The following is a 23,211-nucleotide window of genomic DNA, read 5'->3' on the forward strand; positions in this document are numbered from 1 at the left end:
GAAAGGTGACACTGGTGTGCTGTTTGTAATGGAGTTTCTGGTGCTACAAAATAAAGCACGAGTGTACTTAGAATCATAGAAAATATATACCTCTACTCTGCTTAAAATACACAGATATATCTGTGCAAGTGTCTGCTTATAAACAGCAATAAAATGATTTATTGATAAATGCAGGTATGGATATTTGACCCATTACAAGTGGCACACATTCCACACTCCATAATGGGTACCTTAAACTGCCTTCTGGAGCAAAAAGCCAGAAGGACTCATTTTTTTTCTGCAGGATCCTTGAGTTACTGAAGCACTGAGTCTTCATGTCTGACTTGTCCTCAAGGGGGAACTCTGAGCAGGAAAGAAGGGAACAAACCCACAAAGTTTTTAGACAACAAGATCCTGAACACTTCAGATACATCTGGAGTTGTCCCTAGTGTGGTCCCTTTGAAGCAGGGTCCACACCAAAGGCTCCCTGATTTCCTAGGTGCTTTTGTGAGATGTATTTTGGTACAGAAACCCAGAGACCTTCTCCTATGCCAGATGATTCTCTCTAAAAATGTGCATTGAAAACAAACCCAGGAGGCTGCAGGGAGAGAGGGACAGGCTGATCTTGAGAGAGGTGGAGAACAGAGATTTCCTGCTGGTGCTCTGCAGCCTCTGCTCAGAAGATCTGTGACTGCACAAATTGTCCCTGTTCTACTGGGATTTTTTATGAACTCTTTCTCAGCAAATTCCACTGGGAAATTTATTGTGCTGTGGTGGATTTCTGTGTCTCCTGCTGCCAGAATACGTGTGTGCAGTGCAGGGTTCAGTGTCCAAGCACGCAAGATGGTATTGGAATAAGCTGGGAAACCTCATGACAGTGTCTTGCCTCTGAGAAACATCAAAGTGCATCTCTGTTTCCCATGGGCTTGTGAAATCCTTGCTTCCTCACAGCTGACTTCCATTAAATCCCCCCATCCCAAACTTCTCTCTCCCCTCAGTGTTCCATCAATGACAGGGCTGAGTTCAAGGCTGTCGCTGATGCCATGAAGGTGATTGGTTTCAAGCAGGAGGAGATTCAGACTGTCTACAAAATCGTGGCAGCCATTCTGCACCTGGTGAGCTCCCTGCCCATGTGTATCCATCCCTGATCCCATCCCTGGGCTGTTCCTCAGGAGGGCTTGTGCTGCCAGCAGCTCTGATTTACCTGCTGCAGGAGCCCCTGGAAGCTCTGGTGGCTGGGAAGGTGTGTCCAGTTCACAGCTCCAGTGGTGAGAGAAACTCTTTGCTGGGCACTGCAGTGATGATCACATGTATTCCTGCATGTTCCAGATCCCAAACCAGGCATACAGCTAAGTGCTGAGAGCTGTTCAGTGTTCTGAAAAAGGAACTGTTGGGGTTTGGCCATGAGGGGATAGGGAGCTTCTGTCCCTTGGTGCCCTCACACTCACCTTCACCACAGTGATTCTGCTTCACTTCATGGTGAAGGCTGAGCACAGGAAACACAGCAGCACTCTTAATTCTTTGTGTTCTGAGGCTGAGGAGATCCTTCTTTCTCCTGGATCCTCCTGGGAGCCACAGAGCCTCCTCCCCTGCCCAGTGTCCCTGTAGCTCAGCTCTCATGTTTTCCCTGAGGAAAGAGGTGGGCAGGAGGAGGGTGGCAAAGAACAACTTTGTTCCAGTTCCTTCTCCTCCTTGGGATGGCAGTGCTGGGAAGGAAGGGAGGCAGAGCTGAGTAGGGCTGTGTAGGCAGGCTGGGGGACAACCCTCTGCTGTGGATCACCAAGGGGTGTCACTGCTTAATCCTGGCACAGAAGGTACCCAGGAGCAGAGCTGTGGTGGTGGGGTGCTGCCAGTCCAGCCCCACTGGCACTGACCTCTCAGCCCCCCCATGCCATTCCCACTCCCTCTGTGGCTGTCACACTGCCAGGGGAACTGCAGCCAGTGATTTCATGGTGAGCTGCAGTGAAGACAAATGCTGCATCCAGCATTTGCATACATGGTGCAATTCCCCATCCCTGGACTCTGAATATTGGGATGGTGTTTGATTAAATCTCGGGAAGTGTTTGATGTCATTTGTCCCAAAAGCTGAGCTGAGCACTGAGCAGGAATGCTTTGCTGTGACAAAGTCTTTGCTGCTCTCACTGACGTTGGAGGTTTGAGGGTGTGGATATGCAAGACCCACCTTCCAGTGTGGCAGGAGATTTCCAGCCTGGAATAGCAGGTGGAAAATGGATGGACTTGGGGTGTGCTGATCCCTGTTAGTAAAGGGCAGATGGAGAAATGCTGCTGATTGCAGGGCAACCTGAAGTTTTCTGTGGATGGAGACACTCCCATCATCGAGAACAGCAAGGTGGTGTCGGTGATCGCTGACCTCCTGTCCACCAAGGCCGAGCTGGTGGAGAAGGCGCTGCTGTTCCGGACGGTGGCCACGGGCAGGGACATCATCGACAAACAGCACACGGAGCAGGAGGCCACCTACGGCAGAGATGCCTTTGCAAAGGTGAGTTCAGTCCCCTTCCTCTGCACAGGTGTGTGACACTCACCCAGCCACATCTCTGCTGCCTTTGCCCATGGCTTGAGGTGTGCAGCAAAGAACGTCAGTGCCCGAGGGAGGCATTGCTGCCAGAACTGCACATTTTTAGTGCTCAGTCCCAGGAGGATTCTGGGTGGGTCAATAAGCACAGGGCTTGTTGTACATCCTGCAGATTTCTCTCTGAACCTGTGTGCTCCTGAGTTCTGTGGGGGTCTGGCACCTCCCCATCCCTGCCCTTCCAGCAGGGATCCAGCTCCCACAGCCAGCACTGCCAGGCACACCAAGGAGGGGACAGGCTGCAGGCTGGGCTGGCATCTGCAAATGTGTCATACAGGGAGGAATTTTCTCTGAAATGGGATCCCCTCAACTTCATTTTGCAGTTAAATTCAAAGAGTAGAGAGTGGAACTGTAACATCTAGAATTCAGGTTGGAAACACAAAGTATTATTTTTTAATTGTTTTTTTAAAGAATTATAGAATGGCTTGGGTTGAAGGGGCCTTAAAGTCCATCTTGTTCCAACCCCTGCCATGAGCAGGGATACCTTCCATGGGAAAAGTGAGTATTGATGGCAGGAGTGACAATTGTTCCTCCTTTGCTAAGAGATCAAATTATAAGGGAGGAATGGACAAAGTTATGAAGGCCACTGATTATTAACTTGACTTCTTTTCCGGAGATAATGTTCCAAAACCCAGCTTCACAGCTCAGTTTGAACATGAAGACTTTGAAGACGCCTCTGCCTACAGAACATTATCTTTGTGAAAGGTGAACAGGATTATTTTCCTGTCATTGTGTTCAGTTGTTGAGTTTCTGTGACTGACCTCTCTCTTGCTCTTCACTATTGTTAAATAATTCTCAGGAATGGTACTTATTAGGCAGCTGAAAAGCTGACTGGAATCAAATTAGGGAACTGCTGCACCCAGTGACCTCACTGGGATTTCAACTTGCTATAAATGAGTTTTGGAAGAAAGAAAAGAAATACTTCCACAGAATATTTTCTCCAGTCAGTAGCTGCTGGCTTTCAGCAGAACATGAACTGCAGCTTTTTTGGAGGCCTGGAATGAGCTGTGATGAATTTCCTGGGAAGAGCTGAGGCAGGTGCAGGCAGGAGCTCTCAGTCTGTGTTTCCTGCAGGCCATTTACGAGCGTCTCTTCTGTTGGATCGTGACTCACATCAATGATGTCATTGAGGTGAAGAACTACGACACCACAGTGCATGGCAAGAACACAGTCATTGGGGTCCTGGATATCTATGGCTTCGAGATATTTGACAATAACAGGTGAGCCACTTTCTAAAGCCCAGTGTTGTGCCCTCGCCTTTCCCAGAACACTCATTACCTTTTCTTCTCATGTTTTTGCAGTTTTGAACAATTTTGCATTAATTACTGCAATGAAAAGCTGCAGCAGCTCTTCATCCAGCTGGTTCTAAAGCAAGAGCAGGAGGAGTACCAGCGAGAGGGAATTCCCTGGAAGCATGTGAGTGCTTTGGCAGGGAGGGAGAGGTCGGTGTGAGGTCAGTGTACCAGCACAAGTCCTGGATCTGAGGTTGCTCCACGTGCAGGCTCCAGTCGATGGGACATCTGTGTCCCTGCCAGGCCTGGGATCATGCTGGGGCAGGAGCTCCCCAGGCACCTCACCACATGTCTCCTTGGGAAAATAAGGGACTCCAGGTCTGGGATGAAACCTATTGTGGCACCTCTGTGATGCCACACACATAACTGTGGGTTTCTGTGCTGGGTGCTTATGGGTGTTTCTAGTTGTTGATAATAACACATAAGAATCTTGACTTTTTCTGTTCAAACTCTCTTCAGAATGCCTAGGACAAGATGTGCGGTGTCACTGCGGTGGCTGCACACAGCAAAAGACATTTTAAAGGGCATTCTGCAGCAGAGGTCTTGAGGTGCATCAGAGGGATTTGAAAAATCACTTTCTTTGCTCTTCAGTGTAGGAGAGCAGGCTGCTTTATCTGGAATCAGAGATCTGCACATTCAGAGCTGATTGCTCCTCGCTGTCACACTGCCTGCTATGGCCAGCACCAGTACCCTCCCATTTCTGCAGCCAAGGTTACCGACACCCCTGTCCTTTGTTTCCTGCAGATTGATTACTTCAACAACCAGGTTATCGTGGACCTGGTGGAGCAGCAGCACAAAGGGATCATTGCCATTCTGGACGATGCCTGCATGAACGTGGGGAAAGTCACAGATGAGATGTTCCTCGAGGCCCTCAACAGCAAACTGGGGAAGCACGCGCACTTCTCCAGCAGGAAGGTAACGCACAGACCTTGCTGTCCTCTGCCGTCCCTTCCCTGTGTTCTGAGGTGGAATGGAATGAGGAAAAGGGCTTTAGGGCGGCTGGGTTGGAATCTCTGCAGCGGAGTGTGAGATGAGGAGCCCGGAGCAGCTCCAGGCGCAGAGGAACCCGGCAGAGGGAGCTCCAGCACATCCAGTGGCTCATCCCTTTTATTCTGGGATAAAAGGAGCCTGAGCTCGTGCCTTGACATACCATGATGTCATCTGGAACCAATCGATGCACCGGCTCTGCCCACGTGTTGTTCTTCCCAGGCTGCTCTAATACATAGTGACAGTGAAATTATTCACACTCCTGCATTATTACAGCGCTGTGATTTGGGCTTTTTTCATCATCATTGGCTGCAGAACATGCTCGTCTCCCACTGCACCTCAGAGCACACAGGCCCCGAGCCTGGCTTTGTCTGGGCTACAATGGGCGAATTAAAAGGCTTCATTTATTCCTCACTTGGCAGCAGATTGCAAAATGGTCACCAGCCTGATTAATTTGAGAATCTTTCACACAGAGTAATCAAATAAGAGCCTTTAGTTTATTGATGTCTCTCTACTCAGAAACATTGTCTGAAATGTATGGCTCAGAGTGCTGGCCCCCCCTGCTCCCTCCCACCCCAGCACAATATTTTATGTAGGTCAGAAATACCAAATTAGCCTGCTTGTGTAAGATATGTGCTAAAGGCTGCCTCAGGGAGGCCTGGGATAAACAATGGATCTGGCTGGGGCTGTCTGAGGAGAGGTCAGGATGAAAGTAAACCAAAACCACTTTTCCCTCCCAGATGTTGCTTCCCTTAAATGCCCTTTTGCTGCAGCACTCCTGATGTCTCACCTGCCACGTGCAGCTCAGGGAGGGGGACAGGGGCCTTGATTCCAGTGTTGACCCAGATTTCATGTGCCTGAGCAGGGACATGGAACATTCTGAGGAAGCTCACCTGAAAACAGGTGTGAGGCCTGGCCTGGGTTCCTGTTTGAATGCAAGTTGCTTCCTTCAGTGGCAGTACTGGTGGGATGGAGTCTGGGATCCTCTGCAGTGGGGTGCTGGGGGAGTGGTCCAGTTTCTGGAGCTTTCTGGTCAGTGGATGTAGAGAGGAGTTTGATTTCTGTTCTGTCCTTGCTCCCACGTCTGCCCAAGGGAAGGGGCTCCACCACAGAGGGAGCAGGTGGTGCTTTAGTGCAGTGGCAGAAGGGGATGGAATTTCAGGAGATGCTATGGGAGACTATAAAATGAACATTTAAAAATAAAATCTGCTCTAGTCCCTGCCTTTGGGAGTCCCCTCCCAGCAAGGAGACATTAAAGGGCAGCACTGCCAGCTGCAGCATTCCTCAGCAGGAGGTGGCGTTGTCAGAAACTGCCTGCACAGGCTAAGAGGGAGACAAGGAATCCTGCTATAAATAATGTTTATGGAGGGGCTGATGGATCTGCCTGGCTTGCTAATTTCTAGTTAAATCAATAGAGCCTTGAAAACATTGACCCATAAACCTCTCAGCATAATTATTATTTTTTCTCCCTATTGCATCTCTGCAGACGTCTCAGCACCTCAGAGCTTTTCTCCAGTCCCACCCAGAGCTGCTGTGGGAAGCCTGAGCCTTCTAAGCCAGGCTCTTCTAACTTGGATTAAAACAAAGAGCTTGATTCCATCTCATGCCCTGCCTTTGCAGACTGCAGTGGTTCCGTGCAGATGCTGTAAAGTTCCACACAGATGGGAGCTGTTCCTGAAGAGTTAAAGTGTGTGTGGTGGGAACAGCTCCCATCCCTCAGCCCAGTTCATGGTCCACTGCTCCTTGCAGAGCACGCTGCACACAGGCTCCATGTGGAGAAGCTCTAGGGGGCTGTGCTGCTCTAAATAGTCGTGTCCTACTTTGTGTACCCGGCTGCTCCGCGCTGCCGGCGCCCTTGTCCTGGGGAAGGCCAAACGAGCCAGGAGAATGCTGATTAACACTTCCAGCAGCAGAATTTGTGGCACAAGGTTGTGCTCCTGGAGCATGGCGTGTCCTCCTTGGATCTGTCTAATGCTAATCTGGATGTGCAGATGTGCCAGCTGTTCTGGTGGCCCTTCCCAACATCATCATTTGTATCCTCAACCTCTCCAAGTTCCCTTTCTTTTCTGTTGGTTTTATACTTTGGAAGGATCAAGTGCAGTGACAGACAGTCCATGAATGCCTCAATCTTCAAATTGTGGAGAGCATCAATCTCAACAAACTGGTTGTGAATGGAAGAGTATCAGAGGGTCCATTCCAGTCATCCTGATGATCTTGTGTCTCCCAAGACACTGGACAGTGGTGAATTCCCAAGTGAGAGCCCAATATGGGATAAATGTGTACTGATAATTTGACATTCTCCCATTCTCCAGGGACCTGCAGCCCAGGAACCTCCTGGTCTCCTTAAAAGGGTTTTTTGCATGGTCTTGTTTTTTAAATCAACAAAGAATTCCACAGCTCAGATACTTAAGAGAAGAAGCTCCTTCCTCCCTGTTTCCCTCCCTCCTGCCCTTTCCATTTTAGATTACACCTCTCACCTCCTAGTTTTTAAATGGCAAAACACAGTTCTCTTTGTCATCCACTACATTATTTCCACATTTTTTGCCATCATCTCTGGGCATTTCTTTCCTAACCTGGGGAAGGTGCAGTCAGCAGGGGATGGGGTTTGCCCTCTAAGCCTCCCCCAGTTCTCCGTGTTTTTGGGATGAAGGAGGGTGGTTAAGATCCCCATCGAGTCAGGTTTGGGGCCCATCAGTTCCTGTGAACTTTGCCCTTTTTCTCAGTGGGAATCCCTGCCCTGCTGGGGAGTTTCATTTGCTCTGCTTTGCCCTCATTTAGCTCCGGGTGTCTCCTGCTGCTCTTCCCAGGCATTCCCATCCCTCAGTGATGAAGTGCCTCCACCCAACCCCACGACCTTCCCATTGCCCTCAGATTCTGGCTCATTTCAGATGCTGGGGCAGACTCAGGGCAGGCTCCCACAGGATTCCCATCTTTCCTCCTGTCTTGACTCACCCTCCAGTGCTGTGAGCTGTCAGTGAGGAGCCTCATGGAAGGGCTCACAGAAACCCAAGCAGATGAGCCACTGTATCAATGGACTTTCTGGTCTTTTCTTTTCCACTAATTTCGACTGCTTTTTCCAGGAAACACAGAGTTTGGAGAGAATCACTCCCTTGGAAAAAGCCAAACCAGCAAACAACAAAACCCCAGATTGCTTTGTTATGGCTCCTCCCAGCCTGTCCAGAGCTGGATGAGCTTTAGGAGGAGCTTGTGCACTGTCTGGTAGCACAGACACATTTCTTTTGCCATTTGGTATTTACCCCTTTTATTGACTTGTTGGTTTGAGCTGTGTGTTTGGGTGGCTGAAAAAGGCACTCCTCATCCCTGTGCTGGGAACAAAGCTGCAGCAAGAAAAATGGCTTTGTTTTCCTGGTATTGCCTCATTTCTGCATTTTCTCTGTGTTTTGCTGCACCTTGGTTGTCCATCAGCTCTGCAGCTCCTGGTTCTCTCTGTTCCTGCCATGCTGGACTTCCCACACCTCTGGGACCTCCTGGGGACCTTGGTACTCACACTCCTTGGGCTCCTCCTTGTGATTAATTTTGTGTCAAATATATTCTGTTTTTTTTCATCTGTTCTTACAGTTTGAGCCAAAATATTTTGTGTTGTTGGACACAGGTGAATTTCTGGTGTGTTTATCCCTGCTCCTAATCATCCCCCTTCCCCTACATTTCAACCATGCTGATTTCTTCTTTTATTTCTCCAAGATTTTTTGTGGATAGCAGATATCTGCTCATAGCCCCCAGTGTTGTTAAATGCTGCCTGCAAAGACTTAATTCATATCCTGTTCCTTCTGCCTATAAAAAAATCCTCATTCTTATCTCATACTCCCTTTTTAATTAAGCCAACCCTGATGGATTTTTTGGCTCCTGCTATTCCTGAAGGGGTGAGTGTGTTACAGCCACTGCTGCTGAACAGCTGCCACGTGGGCACTGGACATCTTCTGCTGTACAGAAGGGATGGGATGGGAATCTGAGCCTGGAGCAGTGGATCTGCAGGGGGGTCCCTGTTGGAGGGGTGTCAGATGACCAGGAGGGATCTGGGAGTGAACAAGCCTTGCTGTTGTCACAGCAGTTGTCCCATTTCTCTGCAGAGGAGTTACACTGCAATGGCAAAAAACATAAAGGAAAGACTTAAAAAAAGTCATAAATCAACTCGTGGGTGCAATGTTTCTCTACAGGCACTAGTGTTCTTTTTACATAATGGTGTTTCTGAGATAATATCAATTTCTTCATTAAATTATAGGCTTTTGCAGTTTCATTTGTACAAGCACATGTTCTTACAGTGCATCCATGAAAACATTTTCCAGCAGTGGGTTTCACATCTGCACATGCACATAGAAAGTGGAATTCCCGTAGTTCTCTGAGCTATTTTGAAGGCAGGTTGCTCTTCCCTGGAGCTTGTAAATCCAGGGGTGGTGTTTTGATATCAATCCATGGGTGGTGTTTAATGTATGTTAATTTATTTCAGCTTTGTGCCACGGACAAAACGCTGGAGTTCGACAGAGACTTCCGGATCAAGCACTACGCTGGGGATGTGATGTGAGTTTCCTTCAGAAATAAAGTTGCACCTTCTATTTTTGTCTTTCCAGCAGCTCTGAAGTGGTACAATATTCTGATTTACTGCTGCTTCTGGTGCAAGCCAGAATAGCTGTCACACACAATTACAGAGTGCAGCACTTGCTTATCAATTAAATCATCTGCTGGTGCCTTGCTCTACAGAGTGGGAATTTGTACTTGGAGTGAAACAAAAGGAGAGCAAGGCGTGGGGGGTGAGGGGAGAGCAGTGCTCAAGGGGGGAAAAAAAGGGAAAAAAGGCAGCAGTGTTTATGCAAGAAAGCTACACTGAGCTAATAAAATCTGGTTTAGACATCTGTTTGGTGTGATTATATAACTCTGGCTTTAAATTCTCCAGTCAGTTGGAGCAGGCTGGAAGCACAGGGGAGTGATAACCTGCAGGAGGATCAGGGCAGGAGGCTTGGGAAGTGCTTGCCTGGAGCCTGCAGGAACAAGTGCAGGAGGGGACAGAAGTGGGAAGGGGAAGTGAGTGGAAGTGAAGGATGCACATGGTAGAAAAAATTTGCTGGGAAAGCTGTTTTGTGGAATATCACTGGAGTCATTTAATGGTTTAGGATTTGTGTAACTTCCCATGTCAGAAGAAAGAGAGTTACTGAAGGAATAATTTATGATTTCTTTTACCTTGGGATTAATTTTACCTTTAATTTCCAAGGACAACCAGTGTGATCAGACTGGAGCCCATGTAGCACAAGCAGGTTATCTTCTGGAGTCTTTGCTGAGCAATTCCTGACAGACATCCTTGATTTCAGGAGGTTTTGGAGGAGAAAATACAAGGTGCTTTCTTAGTGGTTGAACCTTCTGAACTGCCAGTGGCTGACAAATGGTGTAAAAGAAAACTGAAATGTGGAAGGAATCACAGATAGTTCAGGCTTAGATCTTACATGGAACCATAAGAGTTGAGGTGGTGAGGCCCTGGCACAGGCTGCCAGAGCTGCCCCATCCCTGGGAGTGCCCAAGGCCATGTTGGACAAGGTTGTGGAAGGTGTCCCTGCCATGGCAGGGGTGGAATTTGATGTCTTTTCAAAGGTTCTGTTCCATGACTGTGATTTGAGCATGGCTCCATACAGGGATTTGCAGGTTGTGGGTTGATCCCAGAGCCTGCAGGTTGAGTGCAGCTTCCCAGGGAGGGATCTGGAGCTCAGGGAACATCTGCATGGGATTCACTGAATGGGAAGATTCTGAACCTTTTCCATGAGGACAGAGCACTGCCTGCCTTGAGACTTGAAGAAGAGATGAAACCCTGAAACAGGGACCTCCTGGAGTGCTGTTCCTGTGGGAATAGAGGAAGGAAGGAATCTAAAGTGTGTGTTTCTGTGTGCATTGATTTCCAGGGGAGCTCCCCAGTCACTACTCAGAGGCTGCTCTGGAATTCAGACTCCACCAAGAGAGGGACAGACTGCACAGATTGAAAAACAAACCTGAATTTCTCTAGGATTTAACATAAACACACACACTCAGTTTTGGAGGCAGAATCCTGAGTGTAGCTCCTGAATTTGGGTCATCTACCCCCTGCCCAAGCTCTGTGAGGTGTCTCAGGCAGCACCTGCACAGCTCTCTGCAGCCAGGTGTGTTGTTCCTGTGCTGGAGGTGGGAGCTGGGCCCAGGGATCTCAGTCTCACACTCTGCTCCTGCAGGGCTGGATTAGCATCTGCTGTGTCTGTAGGAGTGCAGGGATGTTGATTCCACAGTTACCAGCACCTCACAGAAGGACTTTGCTACTTTGCAATTAACTCTGGTTTTCCTTTATTTTTTAGTTACTCAGTCACTGGATTTATTGACAAAAACAAGGACACTTTATTTCAAGACTTCAAACGCCTCATGTACAACAGGTAAGAATATTAATGGGGTGAATTTTATTCTGATTTGTCAGAATCCTTTTTTGTGGACTGATGCTGTCAGAGACTCAGGTTTTCAATGATTCTTCAGTGTGAGCGAATAAACATTGCTTTGGGATTTGATCTTTGTACATCTCCTGTGACCCAGAGGCTGTTAGTTGGATTTTTCAGGTTAAAGTCCTTATTCTGTACATGTTGTTTCTGTTCTGATGCAGCCTGTAACTGAACAGAATTTAAAGTGTTTTTTTTTAAAACCAACTGATTGTGCAATCAAGATAGTGCAGAGCTTGCTTGTGCTGCCTGATTTGTCATTAACCCATTGCAGATTTATCATCACTGCTCTGTCTGTAATCAGTGCTAAAGATACTGTGGAGCTTTGGTCAACAACAGAAATCCTTGGCCTCACCTAAAACACCCTGTTTTGAAAGAAAATGGGGAAATATGTTTGAATCCTTTCATGTCTGCAGTGACTGAGAAGTGCAAACCATGAGGTCACATGTTGGACAAGCAAAAGTTGCCTTGAGAAGCAGATTTGAAATCCTGTCATGTGGCTGGAAGTGTCCATGGAGCTATTTTTCTTCACCTGGCGTTAAACATGTCCCCATTTTGTAATCTGGAGCTTTTGGGGGCTCTGCTCAGAGGACAGTGGGCACAAACACCCTGTGGTGGGCACTGTTTACCTGTGCAGGTGTTGATCTTCAGTCCTTTGGCTGTGCTCCCCTGAGCAGACTCACTGTTCCTGTTTTCAACACTTCCCATTGACCAGAAACCTTGCAAAATATTTGCTGTGTGGTTTTATCAGATTTAGCCTGTTTTCTGTGAAGCCTCTGGAAAATCCTGTTCCCAAACACCTCTTGCAGCACATTAAAGCCTGTGATAGATTGGCCATTGGATTGCTGTAAATGTGCTCAGTTTTTGTCTGTTCCTGAACTCTTGCCATCCATCAGGGCCAGTTTACCTCACCCTGAACCTTTCAAAAATACAGGATAAAATGTATAAATTACTTTATATATCAAGAGAGGTGTAGAAATGCAGGTTGAACACAGGGAGGGTGGTGTGGGTCTCGCTCTCCTCTGTGTTGATTAAATTCTTTCTGTTGTGCCAGTGAGGCAGCCCCTGCCTTTGATGGATCATTCTGGGGGATTTTCACTGTCCTATTTCTGCACATCCTGATCTGAAGGGAGAATGTGCTTGGTTGTTTTTCCAGAATGTTCAGTTGTAAGCTTGAACTTGCTCTTAAGAGCACAAAATGTTGTGTCCAGGAGTGTCACCCTGGCTTGGGTGACACCCTGTGAGCTGGAAGCAGCAGTGGGTCTGGGTAGAATCCAATCCCACTCAGTGGAGTGGAAGTGCTGGGAGACTGCAATTAAAGAGACTCTCTCGTAGCTCCAACCCTGTGTTGAAGATGATGTGGCCTGAAGGGAAACTGAGCATCACTGAGGTCACCAAGAGACCTCTGACAGCGGCTACTCTGTTCAAGAACTCCATGATTGCACTGGTGGACAACCTGACACTGAAGGTAAAGATTCCTGTTTCAAAATTGACTCTGACTTCTGATAAGAAGAGTGTGTCTTCTCCCTGGAGAGATTCCCACCTTCCCATTGCTGCCATCTGTCAGGAGCTGAGCTGATCAAAGGCAGAGGAGCCTTGTCTGTGCCAAACAAGCTTTTGGCTGGGCAGGTCTCGAGGGAGGGTCACCTCCATCCCCCATGAAGAAGGTGAATTTTTGGTTCCTCCATGACCAGTGCATCTTTCACTCATGGGAAAACCAGTCTGTCTTAGGTAATAATTATTGTATCAAATCATCTTTAGCAAAGCTCTTTGAGCAGGGGGCTCAGAGGGTGCTGTTCATGGTGGAGAGATTCTCTCTGGCTTCCCGTGCCAATGGGAATACAACACAGACAGACCTGTGTGAGTTCCTTCTTTCCTCCTCTTTGCCATGCCAGAGGGTGAGGAGGGAAAGCTTTTATTTCACCAGATATCTCAGTTTTATGGTAGAAGGCACTGATTGGGCAAGCACCACATGGTGTGATGGAAGGTGAGGAAGGGGAAGGGGCTGTTGGAGCGGCACAGCCGAGCAAGCACTGGGATCCCTCATGTGAGCTGAGATCCCTGAGGAATATTGGGGTGTTACTGGAGCTGGGTGGCCTTGCTGGACTCCTGGCACTGGGGTACAGCCAACAAGAGATGAACAGAGAGCCCAGGGTGCTGGGGTGTGTTCATATTCAGGATAATCAAGCAATAGGGAGCAAAGTGCTCTCAGTGTCTTCTTGGGAGTTGTGGGAGCAAAAGAAATGGGTCAGAGCACGGCCACCCAGCGCTGGCTGTGCACAGGAGGACAGAGCTGCCCTCACTTCTTGTTTCCAGAGTTAGGACATGAAGTCACACCTGATTTATAGGGTCTCCCCAGAGGGGGCTGGCACTGCCCAGGCTCTCCAGGGAATGGTCATGGCCCCACAGCTGCCAGAGGTGCAGGAGCAGTTGGACAATGCTCCTAGGAATGCACAGGGGGGGATTCCTGGGGTGTCTGTGCAGAGCCAGGAGTTTGACTGGATGATGTCTGGGGGTCCTCCCAACTGAGGATATTCTGTGATTCCATGATTCTGCATTTTTGTGTTCCTGTACTGGAGTGGGGTTGATCTGAGCTCTGCAGGAGGGTCTGGGACACAGCCAAGCTGCCTGGAGGAGCCAGCTGAGCTGCCCAGTGGGAATTGGAGCCCCATGGCTCTCCCCAGAATGTTTTGCCTCAGGACTCCTGAGAAGATGCCCCTGTGAGCCCAGCACAAGGCCAGGCCTTGCTAAAATCGGCACCAGTAGTCAAAATTCAGAGAGTGCCTGTGCAGGCAGAGAGGATCTTTCCTGGATGGTGAATCATGGAGCTGGGAAGGTGGCTGTGACCCTGTGGGGATGGGGACAGACCTCAGTGTGCTTCCCAAGGAGTCAAGATTGATCTGATCTGTCCATCTTCCAAATAATGTGCTGGCTGGCCCTGACCTGAATCTGGTACAGGTGTCAGGAGCTGCCAGGAGCCCAGGGAGTTGCTTTGTGTTGTGAGAGGAGCACTTGTGGAAGGAAAAGTTTCTCCTCGGTGCTGCTGGTTGTTATTGCAGGTCCTACAGCGTGGCCATGGTCACTGGTGCCCAGCACAGTGTGGGGAGCCTGAGGCAGCCCAGGAGGGGATTCAGGACAGCAAGGGCCACTGGGGGTATTGTGGCTGTGATCAGGGCAAAGCAGGGAGCTGGGAGTGGGCAGGTTCAGCAGGCATCTGTGGAAAAATCTCCTTTCCTTGTTTATTGGAAAAATTATTCCAGGCCACCTGGTAGGTGTAAAAATAGAATAGTCCAGAGAATGCTGTGCACTGTGGTGGTTTGAACAATCCCTGCAGCTCCCAGCAGGGCATGGAGAGTTTAAATCCCATCTTATCCATCTTGAATCAGTGGGTACCAGTGTTGCTTACTGAAGGCTGCCTGACTTGGGTGGAATTAATTTACATCAGTCCATTTATCATCAGTCTCTCCATCACAAATACCAGACTTTTTCCAGGGGTAGGCGCAACCAGGAGCTGTTTCCAAGTCAAATTCACTGGGAGGTTCCTGTGTGAGTCTCTGTAATCCTTTCCTATTCTTTACCTGTCCTAAACTTTCATTGATAAACTTGTATTGAAGCTGTTGGTGGTTTCCTGATTTTGGAGAAAAGAAGATTTCATTAGTATTGAGGTACCAGTGCTGATAGGCATAATTTAAACTCTCTGTGCTCCAAAACCAGATTTCATGGAGTCACAGAATTGTTCAGGCTGGAAAAGCCCTCTGAGATTGAGTCCAGCTGATCTCCAGCATGGCCAAGGCCACCACTTACCCCTGTCCCCAAGTGCCACATCCACACCTTTTTTAAACACTTCCAGGGATTCCCACACCATTGCCCTGGGAAGCCTCTTCCAGGGCTGGAAAACCCTTTCCATGAAGAAATTTTCCCATTATCCAAACTGAACCTCCCCTGGCCCAGCCTGAGGCTGTTCCCTCTCATCCTGTCCCTGTTCCCTGGTAGCAGAGCCTGACCCCACCTGGCTGCCCCCTCCTGCCAGGGACTTGTGTTGGTCAGACCCATCCTGCAGCCAGGCTTATGTCACTTTAAAGGGTCTAAATTTTGGGGAGGTTCCTTAGATAAGGCTCCTGAACACAACCTTTGTGTACTTCAAGCAGTAAATCAGAGTGCAGAGAGTTCTGTCTGGCTGCTGTGCCCTGAGCATCTCTATCAGGTGACTTTTGGGACAGTTAATGATACGCACATGTAATTAGCAAGCCAATAATTGGGTATTCAGGCCATGCCAGCAAGATGCTGGTTATGCACAAAGAATTGGATACTCTGCCTCAGGCTCTTCCTTCTGCTGGGGCTGGAACCACTGCTGGTGAAGCCACTCTCTGTTTTGGGGACAACATCACTGCAGTTCCCAGGTGCTCTCATCCTTCCCTGGGGCTCTTACTCATTTTTCCCATGCTGAATTTGGGAATGAAGCTGCAGTAATGGGGAATCAACAGTGACACTCTCTTGACTGTGGCTTGGACCCTGCAGGACTTTTTTGGAAGCCTGTGGTCACAGCTGATGGAAACAGCTCTGAACACAAACTGCCGAGGTCTGGGGATGTCAGAGGAATAAGGTTCCTTAGGGGAGGTAACACCAGTTCATGTTATTCTCAGCTGTTTCTCAAAAGCCAAGTTGCAGACAGGCTCGAGTTTTGTGCAGCTTGAGCTGATGATTTATTGATATTACCTGGTGTGCCCAGTGCAGTCAGTGCTCCTTGTCTCACCTCGGCTGTTCTGCCTCAGTGCTTCTCTGAAAACTCCCTTAGACCGCATTTATACGCTCAATTTCTGTAGTCCATGAACAGAATGGCAGCATGAGAGCTCCTCTTTATTGATAATCATGCTTGGCCTCCCTGGAAAGCTGCAGGGGTTTTGGCTGTAGCAAGAGTATCTTTAAAACCATCCTTTGGGGGAATAGTCTCCAAAAGCGCAAATTTGGTGGGCAGGATCTTGGAATTTCAGAATTGTCAAGGCTGTAAAAGACATTTAATTAAGATTATTGAGTTCAGCCATCAGCTCAGCACCACCAGAATATCAATGTCTGTGGGTACCATAGCTGCAGCATTAGTGGTTATTTAACTTTTCTGCTATTTAAAATAACAACCTTTAAAGTTCTCTTTTGTTGCTGTTCCAGTTTAAAGCTGGAATCTGGTGGTGAAGCAGAGCTCTGCAGTCTCTGAGAGGAGGGGAAGGTGTTGTGGCTACTGGGATGTTTCAGGAGCTTCCCTAGGGTCAGTGCCATGGCACTGGTGCTGTTAACAGTGCGGGGGCTGTTCTCAAATCTGGTTCTAATTTCAGCTTCTGCAAACATGAGTCCATGTGGACACTGGACATGTGGCTGGAAATGCCACACCTCCAGTCCTAGGGGTGGTTTTGGGGCTCCCATAACAAGAAAGACATTGAGGGCTGGAGCATGTCCAGGGCAGGGAACAGAGCTGGGATGGGGCTGGAGCCCCAGGAGAGGCTGAGGGAGCTGGAAAGGGGCTCAGCCTGGAGCAAAGGAGGCTCAGGGGGCCCTTCTGGCTCTGCACAAGTCCCTGGCAGGAGGGGACAGCCGGGGGGGTCGGGCTCTGCTACCAGGGAACAGGGACAGGAGGAGAGGGAACGGCCTCAGGCTGGGCCAGGGGAGGTTTAGCTTGGATACTGGGAAATTTCTCCATGGAAAAGGTGGTCAGGCATTGGCACAGCTGCCCAGGACAGTGGTAGAGTCCCTGTCCATGGAGGATTTAAAAGCTGTGTGGATGTGGCACTTGGGGACATGGGTCAGTGGTGGCCTCAGCAGTGCTGGGGATCAGCTGGATTCGATGATCTGAGAGTTTTTCCAGCCTGAACAATCCTGTGACTCCATGAAATCCGGTTTTGGAGCACAGAGAGTTTAAATTATGCTTATCAGCACTGGTATCTCAATGTTGCTGAAATCCTCCAGATTTCCAGAATCTTTTGGGCAGAAACTTCCTATAGGTAGGAAAAAATACTATATTTTTTCCAAAACCAAACCACTCAAAACAAAAACTGGCTTTTCAAGTTGCTATGTGCCATTTCTCAAGCACATGTTTTACTGCCCAAACTCTTTTCTCTGTGGTGCATTTTTTTGGATGGCTGTTTTGTAAATCCTGACACAGGAAGCCCTGTGGCAGCCCCAGCTGTGACTGATGATCTTCTCTGGGAACTCTGGACAAGCATCTCTTAATTTCTTTTCTTTTTTTCCTCCTCCTCTGTCACTCCTTTTGTCTGATTCTTCCTTCCATCTCTCCCTTTTCCTATCCAGGCTGACAGGCTTCACCTCTGCTAAGTTATAATGTCACCACTGTGACTGATTGGACACATCCAGCACAAATTTGTCAGTCCTGTCCCATCCTTTCTCTCATGTAAGGAGCTGTAAAGTACAGAAAAGAAACCACTCAAGAAAGAGTTTGATTAGGGTGCAATGGCTTAGAACTGGTTTGGTTTCTTAAAAATCTAAAAATCATTCAGCTTGATTGAAAAAAAAAAATCAGCTGCAATTAGAGATCTAAAGAGCTTTCAAAGCTGAGGCCTTTGTGTCTCTGCATTTCAGTTCTTGCCTTTACAAACTGCAGTTCTCTGACAGCAAGAATGGGAGCTGCATAATTATCCCCCTGAAGAGCTGGGGCTGGGGGGATTGGAAGCATGGAATAATCTACTTTAGAATTTACACCAGGAGCTGTCATTTCTGAGAGGCTTTAATTACACTGTAATTGCACTGATAGATGATCTCCTGTCTGTGCAGGCACTTCCCATTCCTGCTTTCCAAAGGATTTCAGCCTTTTTATATCAAATACAGGCACAGTCACTGCCCTTTGTGCTGGACCTGAAGTCACAGATTTGAGGGGTTTTGAGAGGTTTTGCATTTTTGAGTGGCAGAGCTGTGCCTGACAGCCCAGGCTGTGCTGGGGGCTGTGTGACAGCCCTGAGGAACAGCTGGGAGCTGCCTGCTCCTGTGTCAGCAGGGAACGAGTGACACGTCCTGCAATTCATGCTCCTAATGGCATGTCCAGGGAAGCTGTGGCTGCCCCATTGGCTCCAGGTTGGAGCCACCAGGGATCATAGAAGGTGTTCCTGCCCATGGCAAGGGGTGGCTCTGGGTGATCTTCACAGTCTCTTCCAACCCAAACCATTCCATGGATGCTCTGTTCCCGAGGTGTTGAAGTTCTGTGGATCGAATGTGGAATATTTGTGATATCAACCCCCTCAAGAGATTTAGATGATTTATATTAATCCTGCCAGCAGATGCAGCATGGGCAGGTCTGGCTTGGCCTGGCACCATCTGGTGTTGGTGACCCTGCTCCTGACACGGAGAGAGGTTTGTCCCTCGTGGTGTGGATGGGGAGGTGGCCCAGGGTGAAGATCAGCAGGAGGGGAAGGGGAAAAGTGCTGCCCACACACCTTCACAGCTCTGGGCTCTTTCCCAGCATCCAAGTCCAGATGTAATTCAGAGTTCTCTGTATATCCCACATTTCCCTAACCAGCTCATTCCCAGTCAAATGGGAGCCAGGTTTTAGCAGATTGGTGCAGCCATACACACAGTGAGTTCTGAGAGCTGCCAGGAGACTCTTGAGTGAATGAAGATCCTTGGAAACCTTCTCACCTTCCATGCAGGGAGGATTTCCAGGAGAAAGCCAAAAAAATTAATATGGAAATATCTAAATCTCTTAAAATTGTACCAACTCATTATGTGTCATCTTTCTCTCCTTAAGGAAAGGATAACAAGTGTCACTGGGATGGGCTGAGTGGAAAAGAATGATCTCTACAGCTCCCTGACAGGAGGGGACCCAGGCAGGGGTCGGGCTCTGCTCTCAGGGAACAAGTGACAGGAGAAGAGGAAATGGCCTCAAATTGTGCCAGGAGATTGTCCAGCCCTGGTCCAGCTGCCCAGGGCAGTGGTGGAGTCACCATCCCTGGAAATGCTCAAAACTGTGTGGATGTAGAACTCGAGGACATGGTTTTGTGGTGAACTGATGGTGATGCTGGATCAGCAGTTGAATTTAATGATCTCAAAGGTCTTTTCCAACCTTAATGATTCTGTGAGTCTGTGGATTACCATGGCAGAGGAACATGTTCATTGTTGGTGACCGTGCACAGAATGGAGCTTCTGCTCAGCTGTCTGGTGTCACATCGTGGAAAAATCATGGAATGGTTTAGGTTGGAAGGGGCCTCAAAGCTCATCTCAGAATCGTGGAATATCCTGAGTTGGAAAGGACCCCTAAGGATCATTGATCCAACTCCTGGCCCTGCACAGACACCCCAACAATCCCAGCCTGTGCATCCCTGGGAGCGGTGTCCAAACATTCCTGGAGCTCCTTGGGCCCTGACCATTGCCTGATTGTCTCACTGCACCCCCTGCCATGGGCAGGGACACCTTCCACCTGACCAGCTTGCTCCAAGCCTGCCCAAGCTGGCCTTGGGGAAGCCGTGTCCGTGGTGCTCCTTCCTCATGCGAGCCCCCTGCTCTGGGAAGAGCTGGGAGCTGGGCAGCGCTTCCCTGTGTGCAGGGAGAGGAGCCAGACAAGGCTGGCAATGAGCAGGTCCTGACGCACTTGGGGAGCTCTGGAGTCGCTGGGAGAAGGGAGATGGTGCAGGAACAGATGCTGCCAACACACCCTCCTGTTTCTCACTCCTCACACCCATCCCTGCTCCTGAGCTGCTGCTGGGAGGGTGGGCAGTGCCAGCTTCATGTGGGTGCTTGGCTCAGCTTTTGCTGTCTATTCCCACCCCAAGGACAGCCCTCTTGGAGAAATCACAGCCTGGTGCTGCTGATCCCATCCTTAGGACAGCAGGGAAACCTTCCAGCCCAAGAGCTCCCCTGGAAGATCCAGGGCTTGTGTCAGCTTTCAGGATAGGAGGCTCTGCTTCCCAAGGCTTCCCTCTCCTGGCTCACACTCATCGCTGGGCTGGCCCTTGGTGCTGCAGAGGTTCAGGTTGTGTTAGGATTAGCCAGGACAGCCACAGATGAACCTGTTCCCTCATCATTACTGAAGGGAAATGGTAATTTGGGGCCCTTCACATTATCCTGAGATTGGTTAAGTGACTTCAAATCACAGAAATAAGGCTGAATAGACAAATCATAGAAAATAGGGCTGAGGGGGAGTGCATCTAATTCACCTCCTGTTTGAGGACACCTCTCTGTATCTTCCTTTTGCAGGCTCTTCTCTCCACTGATGGATGTTCCCTCCTTCCTGCAGGCATTCTGTTCCCACTCCTTGTTTTCCTGAAGCTTAATTCGAATTTTTATACTGTGGTTAAAGCCATGACTTCTTTGTCCTAAAGCTGAATGTTGGCATTTGCATATATCTATCCTTTAAATACACAGAATCTCCCACCAGGGGGGTTCTGTGCCTCCTTGGTCCTTCTAGGCTAAACCCACAATTCCTCTGAGTCACATTTGCTGAATTTTTGATCTTTCTTGTTCTTTTTTGCCCTGACTCACATTCCCACTTGAACTGCAGTGCCCTGGCTGCATGAGATGCTCAGAGAACTAGAAATGTGTTGGGTTTTTTGTCTTGCAATTTTCCTGTTCCTGTGCCCTTCCCTGGAAAAACATGGAAACATGGATTTGCCTGACATCAGCTGGAGCTCCTGGATCTCTTTAGCACCAGGGTCAAAGCAGTTTTTCATTCTTTATTAAGCAACTGTTTCTGCTAAATGTGCAGAAATTGTTGCCTTTGTTCTCACTATATTAATCCCCTTTTTTTCCCCCCCAGACTGTTCCTTCCCTTTGTTACCACTGTGAGTTCTTAAGCTCTCCAGGAGTGCTTGGAACAGAACAGGCTCCTCTGGAGAATTCCTAGGCTCTCCCTTTTGAGATCCCTCAGGTTCCTCAGGGCAGTGTTAGGGGTTCTTTCACAGCCATTTGCTTCATCTGGTCCAGACTGCTGGAAGGTCATTGCTGGTGATCAGTTGTGGTTATCAAAGGTGACATTTTGTCATGGGAAGATGTCACCCAGGCTGTTTTTCTCCCTTTATCCCCACATCAGGACTGCCTTTGGAATGCTGCAGTTTGTGTGTGTCTGTGATGTCCTCTGAGGGTCTCTGGCCATACTTGGGACCTTCTGAGCTCCCTGGGATCCTCTTGGGGTTCTCTGTGAGGCTGAGGCTGGGTGGGCTCTGCCAGCCTGCAGGATGTGCCGCTCCTTTTGCAAGGGCTACTTAAAAAGTTTTCTCTATTAATATTAGAAGAATGTGATTTGAAAAGCTGTGGTGGGCTTTAGATGAAACTGTACCAGGGGAGGGTCAGGTTGGGTATCAGGGCAAGGCGCTTCCCCCAGAGGTGCTGGCACTGCCCAGGCTCCCCAGGGAATGGTCCTGACCCCGAGGCTGCCAGAGCTCCAGGAGAGCTTGGACAGCGCTCCAGGGATGAACAGGCTGGGATTGTTGGGGTGTCTGGGCAGGAGTTGGGCCAGATGTTCCTTGGGGTTTAACTCAGAATGTTTTGTGATTCTCTGATTATTAATTGCTTTTCCACACACCAACAAAGTTAGAGGTGGGATAGCAAAGGCTGCCCGTGAAGAGGAAGAAATGAATGAACTCCAAGAGCCAGGGGGATGAAAATACATAAGTCTAAAGGATTTGTAGCCACCCCTCACAGGCTGGTGCTGGTCACAGATCATATTGGCCTAAACAAAAACTACCTTTAACCTCATAAAAATGAAAGTAAACATCAAAATGCTCCGATAGACCTGTGTTGGGTTTATCTCAGGGTACAAGAGGGCTGGCAGGGAAAGGAGTGTGACCCCATGGGACTCACCTGGACATCCATGGTCAGCTCCAGCAGCACAGGGCAGGACCTCTGCAGGGTGGAGTAAAGCCACCCATCCCCATTCCACCTTCCATGTCCCCTGCAAGTCCCAGATGGTGCAGAAAGAGGAGCCCAGGTGCTGGTGGCCTGTGTTTGTTCTGAGGAAGGTGTGGGCTGGAGGCAGCTGGGTTTGGGGCTCCATCATTTCTGTCATTCAGCCATGTTGGAATTGTGAGTGTTTGACTTGGCTCAGCAGAGAAAAAAGTGATGGAGTGACCAGGCTGCTTTTGGAGGTGATGCAGGCAAAGCCATATCCAACAGGGCAGTGAATTCCATGAATTCCATGAATTCCACGGGTTTGGTATCTTTTCTGAGGATTTATGTCCTCACAGTAAGGGAGGAGGGGGATGTGGTGCCAGGCAGGCACACGGCAAAGGCCAGTGGAGCTCCAGTGGGGAACATGTGGCTCCTGTGAGGGGTCAGGGCAGCGTGTGAAGGAGGGGAACCTTGAATCACAGAATCAGCCAGGGTGGAAATGACCTTTGAGATCACTGAGTCCAACCTATGACCTAACACCACCTTGTCACCCTGACCACGGCACCGAGTGCCACACCAGGGCTTTCCTTACACAGCGTTATTGTCACTTCTGTTTTAACCTTCTGATTCCTGCTGAGCAGCCAGACCTGCAGGGAGGGCTGTGTCTGCACAGGGTGACACTGCTGTGCTCTGTCCCCAGGAGCCCTACTACGTGCGCTGCATCAAACCCAACGACAAGAAGTCCCCGCAGCTGTTTGACGAGGAGCGGTGCCGGCACCAGGTGGAGTACCTGGGGCTGCTGGAGAACGTGCGCGTGCGCCGGGCCGGCTTCGCCTACCGCCAGACCTACGAGAAGTTCCTGCACAGGTGAGAGGCTGCCAGGCACTGCCCAGCTCCTCGGCTGTGCTTGGTTTAAATCAGCTCCTGGATAAGCTGAAACAGATCCCACAGGATGTTCTGGTTCAATGTTCTGCTTCACCTGTGCCAGGATGCCTGCTCTGGTTCAGCTGTGCTCAGGTGCTTGTGCTGCTCAGGCTCAATTCCTTGTCTGCTGAAACTCACTGGCTGTGTTAGTCTGCAGCAGGAA

The 23,211-nt window shown here is 49.1% G+C and overlaps 1 protein-coding gene across 2 annotated transcripts in view; it reads left to right on the forward strand.

Moving 5' to 3' along the window:
• MYO1D (myosin ID) overlaps positions 1-23,211 on the forward strand; it is a 158,419-nt gene that overhangs the window by 43,659 nt on the left and 91,549 nt on the right. For both annotated transcript variants that reach the window (XM_058858281.1, XM_058858282.1), the window contains exons 7-15: positions 978-1,094; positions 2,276-2,479; positions 3,644-3,789; positions 3,871-3,985; positions 4,606-4,776; positions 9,314-9,384; positions 11,175-11,249; positions 12,642-12,774; positions 22,825-22,991. In XM_058858281.1, coding sequence (XP_058714264.1) covers positions 978-1,094; positions 2,276-2,479; positions 3,644-3,789; positions 3,871-3,985; positions 4,606-4,776; positions 9,314-9,384; positions 11,175-11,249; positions 12,642-12,774; positions 22,825-22,991 — 1,199 coding nt within the window. The remainder of the gene's footprint in view (positions 1-977; positions 1,095-2,275; positions 2,480-3,643; positions 3,790-3,870; positions 3,986-4,605; positions 4,777-9,313; positions 9,385-11,174; positions 11,250-12,641; positions 12,775-22,824; positions 22,992-23,211) is intronic.

Source organism: Poecile atricapillus, chromosome 27, assembly GCF_030490865.1.
Source record: "Poecile atricapillus isolate bPoeAtr1 chromosome 27, bPoeAtr1.hap1, whole genome shotgun sequence".
Taxonomy (NCBI): domain Eukaryota; kingdom Metazoa; phylum Chordata; class Aves; order Passeriformes; family Paridae; genus Poecile; species Poecile atricapillus.